This window comes from Kryptolebias marmoratus, linkage group LG15 (assembly GCF_001649575.2).
Source record: "Kryptolebias marmoratus isolate JLee-2015 linkage group LG15, ASM164957v2, whole genome shotgun sequence".
NCBI classification, from domain to species: domain Eukaryota; kingdom Metazoa; phylum Chordata; class Actinopteri; order Cyprinodontiformes; family Rivulidae; genus Kryptolebias; species Kryptolebias marmoratus.
In genome coordinates, this window is record NC_051444.1 from 28725688 (window position 1) to 28736150 (window position 10463).

Here is a 10463-nt window from a genome sequence, read left to right on the forward strand (position 1 = left end):
AAGATCTCTGAATGTGCCCCCATGAAAAAACAAATGTATCTTTAATCGAATGTAAAATTTAAATTAAAAAGTTTAAATTGATGTCCTGGATTTAGTTAGCTAAACTAGTCCTAAATAAAGTTATTTTTCCCCTAATGACATTTGATCCACATATTCATTTAGGTATTTTTAGCAAATGTTAACCTTCAATAACATTAAATGGTGAACACTGTAAATTTAAATAAATCTTTGCTCAGGCATGAATATCAAAGATTAATATTCATCCATCCGTCATCTGCTGCTGGTTCTGGACTCAGGTCCAGGAAGCAGCAGCTTGAGCAGGGAAGCCCACACTTCTCTCTCCACAGCCACCTCTTCCAACTTTTCTTGGAGGATTCTCTGGTGTTCCCAGGCCAACTGAGTGTCTCTCCAGTGTTCCCAGTTGGACATGCCCAGAACACCTGCCTAGGTAAGTGTCCAAGGGGCCATTCATACCAGATGCCTAAAGGCTGGGCACTCTGAACTGTCATTAAGACATTAGCACAAACAAGAGAGAGTCCATCTCCCTAAACAAAGGCACAGGGAATCTACCAGGGAAAAATTCAACACACAGGCAGCAGGTGGGCTATAAGTAGGCCCACACTATTCCAGTGCCTCTCATCACGGACAACTCCAGAGAGGAATAAAATCCATCTCCTTTCAACATTGGTTCCAGAGCCTACACTGTGCAATCAGCTGAGCCAGACTTTATCTAGTCAGTACCCCTCAACCTCATGCACAGGCTCAGGCTCCTTCCCCATCTGAGCGGTAACATTCCCATGTCCCAAAAGCCAGCTTTGGTAACTAGGGTCAGAGCACCAAGGTCCCTCCTTCCAGCTGCTGCTCATAGCACGTTGCACCTGACCCGTATGGTTCCTCCTGTAGGGGGGTGGGCCCACAGGAAGACAAACCCATGTGTTCGTTCGGGCTCAGCCTGACTGGGACTCCTGAGTGGAAGCTCAGTCACCAGGCGCTCACTGTCAAGTCCCTCCCTTAGGCCTGGCTCCAGGGTGGGCCCTGGGGACCTGTATCCAGGTGAGGGACATTACATACAAGTGTTGTGAATTGCCCTTTGTCTGGCCTGTCACTTCAGACCCATCTACCTTGGGAGACCCACATCATAGCTCCTAGGATCATTCAGGCACACAAAGTCAATGACCGTAAGTTAAATATGAATCCCAAACATGTGATTTTGAGTCAAATAACAATTTAAAGCCATTCAGTTTCTTCAGACCTGCAATAAAACAGTTTAATCTTTGTTACACTTACAGATCACAAGTCACAACAGGACAAACAGTCATAAATCAAGTTTTTACAGCATGAGAACACAAAAATCATATAGTCGTCTTTAAATATTTATAAATCTTCGTATAGTTTAAACATTGTTTTTATATAGTGACAAGATTTTGCTTCATTCCACTTTGTTCATTTCCACAAACATCACACAGGAGCACAACGCTCCTGCTCAGTTGTTTCTTTTTTATTATTTAACAATAATCTACACAGTAAATCAGATTCACACGTGCCACTTGATAGTTTAGCGGGGGAACGATATTAGTTACCAGACATGCAGACAAAAACCAGCACTGTGACAAAAATAAATACAAGTTTAAACAGCCTGAAGGATTTACACAGAGCAGAGGAATGTTTGTGTAAATCCTCTTTGAGCTAGACAGAATGAGGATCAGAAAGTCAGATTTTTTTATTTTTTATCTTTTGACAGATTTCTAAGTGTTCAACAGGGAGGTGAGTATGATCGAGAAAAGGCAGCTGGTGTGCTTAAAGGAAAAGAAACGAAAAGCTTCTCTGACGAGCTGCCTATCAAGTTAATTCCTGGTTTTAAATAAACTTCAAATACTTGCTTTAGTTTATTTTATCACCTGATGTGTTGGGAGGACAACATGCGCTGTTTGAAACACACTGAGCTTCAGGAAGTTTACACAATCGCGAATGTTCGTTTGAAAGTCAAATTAGTAAAAGAGAAACCAAGTGTGTTGGAAGGCCCGGGCTCATGTGATTCTTTTTCAATTAAAACCTCTGGATTTAATCAGAACAAATGTATTTTACAACTAGAAATCATATTACAACAAATACTGTTATATAGGACCAGTTTACACCAACAGGTGAATAATGGAGGAAATTTTGTTTCAAAGTGCATCTTTACCACCACACAGACAAGAAACGAAAGACGGAATGAAATGATGGTGGGAAGAAGAAGAAGAATGGACGGGTGTGGGGAAAAGGAGGATTAAAAGATTGGAATGTAGTTGTCGATTTTGGCACGGTGCCGCTGGGCGATGCACTCCGCAATCCAGACAATGTTCCTGCACTCCTGCTCCTTCAGCTTGACGTAGGCGTAGAAGACACTGAAGTGGAACTGGTTGAGGAAGGCCAACTTGTTCAGCTTAACCTACGGGTGTGAAGAACGACAGCAAAAGAAACAGGAAGTTTAGTCAACGCGATGCACGAGAAGATGAGTGAAGTTTGCTTTCTTAAGTTTTCTTTTCCTCTTGGTTCAACAAGGCAGGAAAGGAAGGACAGGCCAGCCATGTGAGCTTTCAGAAATGAAGCCAGCACTGTGGAACCAGCAGAGAGGTGGAGTGTAACTCTGTATTTTTGACGTAGGGGACTTTACATAAAATGTATGTCAGACATCTTCCCTTCTAAATCTTGTGGTTAGCTGGTCGAACATATCATCTGTCATCACAATGCCACACCCCGGAGTCGTGATGTTGGCCGACTGTTTTATATATCAACCATAAACAGCTCTGTTACTATGGAGACTCAGAGGCCTACATGCTGCCTCGTTTCTTTCATTCCACTGAGACAGGATAAAGTGCCTCTCAGGCCCAACTTGAAAATGTTTTGTGGAAAGGGGCCACTTCCCCTTTAAACTTCAAACGCCCTTGTTGCTGAAAAATGCTATATAAGTAAATTTGACTTGACTTCCTCTACATTAAGATTCAATAAAATCAAATGATTAAACTTTAAATTTTTTGGTAACTAATTCCTGTCTACATCTGTTTTAACCCTTTAATACTTTGCATTACTGTTACAAAAAAATCCTCCAACATTTCTGGATTCAGTGTGGATCCAACTAAGGTGCTGTTGTCAAAAAGACTCCAAAACACTATCTTCATAGCTTCTTTATGAAACTTTGATGTAAGCTTGTATGCTGAAAGGCTTAGGAGGTTTTTTTTGTTGTTGTTCAGATAACTTCTATCAGATTTGGTGGATCATCTGATTCCATTTAACTCTACCCTTATTATTATACTATCTTTTTATTTTTTGTTGAAGGTTGAGATAAAACCAGGGTTTCCCCCAGAAAAGAGGCTAAGCCCGGTGGTAGGTGGCCAATTGCCTGCCGACCGTGATTTAGTAAAAAAAAAAATTAAAGTTGACAGAAAGTTGAAAATATGGCAATTTATTATGTGACATTGTAAGATATTTGTGTCAAATATTTAAACAACTTCAGTTTTACAAAAAGGCACTTTTGAAATACTTTTTTAAACAAAAATACAATTAAAATAAATACTAATTGATTGCACCTAATTTAAATCTGAAGTTAAGTCACATTTACAAATAAAGTAAATGAACATAAATGAAAAAGTGCAAACAAAGCACCAACACATCTCACATCAAGGCCGATGAATAACAACAGAGAACTCTGAAAAACAGACAGATGCTGTACTGTACTGTGCTTTTTGTGGCACAGGCTGCATGTTGACATGTAACAGCAAAACAAAGCATGTCTAATGCTGACTTTAACAGCATCATTTTACTGTTAAACAAGGATAAATTAGCACGGGTCATATTAATATTTTCAATAAGTACAAAACATGCTTACCGTATTCAGTCTTGTAAAGCCACCTGCTGAATTTCAGCTCAACTAACCATGTTTGGTTAAACCCGCTCGTTCGATGCTTATTGCTGTGGCTCTCTCACAGAGGGATCATATAAATGCTGATACAGGCGAACCAGCTCAGCTAGAGCACCAAAATCATCCATTTTGAATGGAGCGTGGCGCGTGCGGTCCGCGCGAAGTTAACAAAATTGGGAAGTGCACGACCACGCGCGGGGGCCTTTGCACAGGGGCAGGGACAGCGTGATAGCGCCACGGTTGGCGCGTGTACACGCGGTTATCATTACATCAAGTATAAATCTACCTGAAAGCGGTTCTGTGGGTGCGAGTGGAAAAATACGTGTATAAAAGAATGACATATTTTACAATAAACAAGCGGAGCTTAGCCTGGCGCGGCGGCTGGGGGGTCCAGGAAAGCACTGGGGGGAAACCCAATAAAACGTGATAAAAGATTCAATCACACCAAGAATAAGCAACAACACTGTCTTTAAAATGTGCAAAACACCACCAATTATTTTAATAATAATTCAACTGTTTCAGTAACTGTTAAATGTCTATGTTAAGAAATGGCAACTAGGTTTTTATTATATATAGCTCTATAAAAATAACTATTCTTTAGTGTGACAAACAATTTTAGCAACATTAGAAATGAAAAATTCTGTTTCTAACCTATTTTGGACAACATACAGTCCTACATGTGAATAATTCTTCCTGCAGATCAATGTGTTTTAACGCAGCGATGAACAGTGAGTCAGACTTAAACCAAATGGCTGTGCACAGGTAAGTTCAAATTTTCTACAGAAACTTGACTTGTGACTTAATGCACATTGAACAAACTGACTTCTGTACAAGGATGAAAAATGCGTTGGATAATGAGTCACCTCGTGTTCAAAGAAACGGTCCTCCAGAGTTTTATCTCCTGGGTTGCTGCCGGCGCCTTCGAAGAGCAGCTTGTATTCCTGAAGACAGAAAAAAACAACAACACAAGTTCACACAACTCATCACTACAAACAACAAACTGGGTGACCAATTATTGAAAAGTAAAAATGACAAAGAATGTGGAAAAGAATTTCAAAAATATGTCAGCTAATTAAAAAACTTTACACATACTAAACAAATCAACAAATAGACAAAGAAATCTTGTCTGTGGAATATTGGATCCTGGAGTGCTGCAGCACCCTCTGGTGGCAAGACAGATGCATGTCCAGATAATATAAATTAATTTTAATGAATAAGAATGACAGCCACAAAAAAAAAAAAAAAAAAAAAATTGTACTAAGCCTATATTTTAATTATATTTTGATATTAACTACTTGTGTGAATCTGACTTTCCTATAATTATTACAGTTTTTATTTTATATCAGTACACAGTATTGTGATTTTTTTTTTTTTTACACAATTATTTCATAGATTGATCAATTGTTTGTGCAAAATATACAACATTTTTGACATTTTCTAAACATATAGGACAACATGGACCATGTCATCACTCAAATGTCATCAGTTGATATATTGCATGTGTGTTTATGTTTCTACAACTTTTCACACTTAAATTATCACATACCCGTAGCACTCAAAGACGCATAGCCAAGATTTTAGATTTTATTGGCTTATTCTACGTTAAACCTATTCCAACAAAAGGCTTTCTTTAAATTTTTTTTTTTTTTTTTAAAAGTCTAAAACTTGAACGTTTTCTGGAGAACTAAAAAATGTCAAAACATTTCTCAGTTTGTAAAAATGATACCTTAAAAGCATTTGACAGGTAAACCTTGTGCATTTTTTTTTGCAAAATAATGACTTTGTTTATGTATCTTAAAAATGTTGATGAAAAGTATGTTTTGCGAGGCTTGAAACGTAAAACCATTACATGGATATATTTTTGGACTTACAGGATAGTAATCCGCGACAGCCTTGACCTGCTCGTAGTCATCTGCACGGGCCAGCTGTGCAAGGCCTTCTGGGTAAAGCTTGCCGCAGTGGGGGAAGAGCTTGGCTCGGTCCTCTTTGGACAGCTCTGTTCCGAATGAGTTGATGGTGATGATGAAGGCTCTTCTGTCAGCCTCGAACTGCAGCACAGACAAGAATGTTGATGGGAGCGACAAAAGGTGACACTCAGAGTGCACATGATCAACAAGGAGACAAGCTCTAATATGTTCAAACACACTGTTAATGAACTTTTTGATGCTTTTTGGTGCAAACTCACATTTTGCAAACCAAATTTAGTAATAAAGTTTTGGTCTTCCTGAAAACCTAGTAAAGGCTCACCTCCAAAATAGGACACATGGTGTCAGCGGTTGTTCCTCCCAGGTTGGAGCAGAACTTATAAAAAGCCTCCAGATAAGCCTGACAGGAAGTAACACAAAGCATATATTAAATTATTGTAATTTTTTAAAATTGTTTTGTTTTTATTTCCTATTTACTGTTTCCATAAATTTAAGTTTAAGGTAGGTTTTCTTTTTGTCTGTTCAAAACACCTAAAGTACTGTTTAAAAAAAAAAACATTAAAGAAAGTGGATTATTTGTATAATAATGTGTTTTACCTTATAAAGGGTGTTACGAATGATTTCAATGTTCATCTCATCCAAGTCCTGCTCAGATATACAATCCTGAAAGAATGCAGCTGCAATGAGAAGGAAAACAATCAGAGTTTATAAGCACATCGGCTGTAATATTTAAACTAGTCTTTATCTTCGTCTCCACCTGCTGTTCAGCATGAACATTACAGGTCAGGTTTCTATATCTGATCAGTCGGTTCACATGGCAGGACGTACCCAAAGGGGTATCCACCAGGATGGCGTTGTAGAGCTCGGCGGGGGTCTGGGCGATGTTAACCGCCTCCATCTGCTCAAAGCTGCCCAGCGGGTGACACTTCGGCACGAGTTCAGAGATGGCTCTCTGGTGCAGGGTGCCCGTGATCAGCAGGATGACGTTATCGATCATATAACTGTAGCTGCAGGAAACCGGGAAAGGAGAAAGTGTTGAGACAAAGCAGGACCATCAGCTGATGCCTTCATTCTATCTATATGGTTAAATGATCAATCTGTGAACAAAATTTGTTTCTGTGAAAATTATCTACTATATCAATCAATTTTTAGTACATTGTCATACAATTATAATAATGCATATTTGTTTGTATGGACACTGTTCTGATAAAAAATACATAAAGAATTTTAATAAAAAAGTCAATTTTACTAGAGCACATGGGGAACCCACTAAATAATGATTATGAATGAACAAAAATACACCAACAAACTGAAAAAACTTCAACCTGGCTGAAAAGCTAAATAATAACAAATTAATAGTTATTTTTAATACAGCTGTAATAAAACTATCTTTATGCACAAATGTATGAATGTTATTGTGCTTTTTTTTTTGCTTTACTATGATGAAATGTCAGGCAGTAAAATTCTTTAAGTCATTCCTGGTGATGCAAGCAAAGATAATTAAGTACTACTAGAAATCAAGACTTTGATTTTCAAATAAAATGTTATTATTTTAATCTCACAACATTTATTATTTATTTGTTGAGCGAGTATCTGTTTATTCAATGTTCACAGAAACCAGAAAGAACTCACATTACGCCTATTTAAAAATCTTTGCCTCAGCTAAAGTACATGTACATTTTCAAATGGATTTTAAGGTTATTTTATTCAGAACTTTTAGCAAGTTTTATGTTAACTTTATTTTTCACATTATATATTTTATATTATTGTAATTGTCATTTGACCCTTACTTGATTTATAATTAAAAACAATTTATTTTAATTAATTATTTTGCTCAAGTTTTAATTTTGTCTACATATATTTTTAGTTCCCATCTTCTTTTAGTGTCTTCATTTGAATAATTGTTAGATTTACAAATTCATGTTTTTAAGGTTTATACATTTTATATGTTTACAACTACCTCCAGCGCTAAGATCGTGCGCTAATGAGCTGTGCTGAGATATTCCCAACTCTAACAGGAGAATTTATGAAGTTGATGATAACGGATCGCCGAATTTAGTTGTAATCAAAAGTGAGGAACATTTGCTCTTTTTTTAATGCAACTTTTTTAAACACACTGATGACTGAGTTGCACTAACCCCCAAACAAACATTTAACAATGTAGAAACTGTGTTAGAAGCATAAAAAAATCAAAACAAAAACAGTGAAAATGGCATATTGTGTTAATAAGGCTTTAATTCTTTTACAACTTACTGCTTATTTAAATGAACATGTATGTGGTTCTTGTCTGATTGTTTGTTGCTATTCTTTTATGATATTTTTTATTTTTTTATCTGCTGTAAAGCACCTTGTGTTATACACCGCTGTATGCAAGGTGCTACATAAATAAAGTTTGATTTGATTCTCACCCATCAGAACGTACTTGAACAGTTTCATGAACAGTTTCTGCTTTCGGCAGCAGTCAAGCATGACCCTTACGTTATAAAATCCATGAAGCTGGCCAGCGGCTCGTACGACTGGTTCCTCATGTGGCGAAACTCCACCACCATCTTCTCTTTGAGCTTGTCATCGATGACTGAGACCGTGAGAGGAGATGCCTCATTAGCCAGGAAGCTGCCATAGTCGGTGCTCTGCAGGTGGAGCTTCAGGTCTGCAGAGAAAACAAGGACAGAAAACAAGCAGATGGTTGGGACATGCTGACTGACATGTGAACGTTTGCATACAAATTACCAAGTAGGAAAACCAAAATATCAAGCAATTAGTCAATGTATGCTAAACAAAAATGTTCAGCTATAAAAATGTATAACTTTATCTGCATGAAATTATTTTTTGTGTTTCCTTTATTATAGTTATCTATTAATACAATTAGAATGACAAGAAAAAAAACAAGAAATCTCTATACATTTGGATATTTAGGGACCAAAGTCTTGTCTAAATAACATGTCTTATGTTCCTAGCTATAATGCTTTATCTCATTAATCAAACAACACCTCATAAATTGTCTGCCATTCTCATAATCTGAGTTATAAACAGTATTCAACAAGAACTGGTCAATACAGACCTCAAACCTAAACATTTATGTGAGGGATAATCTTGACAAAGGATGGGACAAAAGACAGTCAGATGTCAGAGCAAACCTTTAAAAGGCCTGGAGAGATATTCCAGAAGAAAAATTACAAGAAAGCTAGCCTGAGGAAAATCACACAGAGTTTAACCTCATTATAGTACAAACTCAGTTTTTGAAATGCTTTGCCCTAACATTTCACCAATTACTGCACTTAATTTCTATTTCCTAGTAAAATATAATAAATAAAAAGGAACTTGTGACTTGCAGAGTACTGTAATCTATGTCAAATGTCAGATGATAGTAAACAAAAAGCATAAAAAACTATAAATCAACTAATGAATAATTAATGCTTGTTTTTTTCTTCATTTAACTATTTTTTTTTTATCCCAAAAAGCTCTAGGAAGGCAAGAACTTTAAATAGGGCGTGATTTGTAGTCTTTAAAAATCTGTAAAACTCAAAAAGACAAACAACTACTGTCAAGACTAACATGTTGACAAATTGACATTTAACAATAACATCATTCACAAATTATTCCTCACTATATTCTGACCACATATTAACTCCAATGTTGTGCTGATGTTTGCAAAACTCTACTGTGAGTTATTGACACACCTGTATTTAGAAATGCTAATTTAAATTTGGCAAACTATACTGTATTCAGCTTCTGTTTAGTTGTAAGACAGAACAGAAGGAACCTACGTCATGTAATCTGAGTTAAAACATTATTTGGTTGCAAACATTACGCACAGCTAGTTATTTTATCATCATAGAAAAGATGAATTATAGATACTGGTAGAAACATGTTACTATGACCAAAGCTTCAGTGTTTCATGAAATTGAGTAAAATCGGTTCCACTTCCCTTTAAAAAAGCCCAACATTAACAAATACAGGTTTGAGATATCCATTAAGCTATATACAGCTAGCTAGCTAAATTTTCAGCAACCTATTAAACCATAAACTATATATTCCAAATAGTCATGGGGAATTATTATTATTGAGCTTATTCCCTAATATGAAACCCAAAAGTAGAAAATATGACGCTGTCGTTCGCGTAAAAGATCCAATATCTCGAAAATAACCCGAGCGAAGCTAAGATAAGCTAACTAGCACTAATGGCTGCTTGTGTTAGCCGTTAGCTAAAAGTGGACTCACCTTCCAGAGTCTCGCACTGAACCAGGTTTAAATAATCTGCTTGGGACAATATTCCAGCTTTGAACCCTCTAACCAGACCCTCCAGGTAGCCATTATCGACGTTAAAATACAGCTCGGAGAAAGGCATCCTGTCCGACCGTCAGACCTGGAGACGCAGCAGGAAAACGTCCGTCTGGTTAGCGTCAGCTGACTGAACCACGTGACCGTCATCTGATCGGTCACCTGCTTGTTTGTGAGTGCGCGTGCGCGATGTGTTATCGCTTGGCTTGGCTTGACAGTAGCTGGCTCCGTCGATGTTTTTATTTGGACCACTGCGACTTTTAAAAAGTCTAGAGAATTAGGAAGGTGATGAATCTGTAGAGAAACAAAAGTTGTATTTTACAGAGTGTGGACCCATTTTTCTAGAGACACAAGAGCCC

The 10463-nt window shown here is 37.2% G+C and overlaps 1 protein-coding gene across 1 annotated transcript; it reads right to left on the reverse strand.

Moving 5' to 3' along the window:
• Positions 1 to 1236: 1236 nt before the first annotated feature.
• atp6v0d1 (ATPase H+ transporting V0 subunit d1) lies at positions 1237 to 10244 on the reverse strand. The gene is made up of 8 exons (XM_017426712.3): positions 10045 to 10244; positions 8302 to 8473; positions 6652 to 6830; positions 6421 to 6500; positions 6146 to 6223; positions 5770 to 5946; positions 4762 to 4839; positions 1237 to 2428 (listed from the first exon to the last, which is right to left on the reverse strand). Exons 1-8 carry the CDS (start codon positions 10169 to 10171, stop codon positions 2267 to 2269), a joined length of 1053 nt encoding a protein of 350 aa, XP_017282201.1. The 5' UTR covers positions 10172 to 10244; the 3' UTR covers positions 1237 to 2266.
• Between the last annotated feature and the right edge of the window lie 219 nt (positions 10245 to 10463).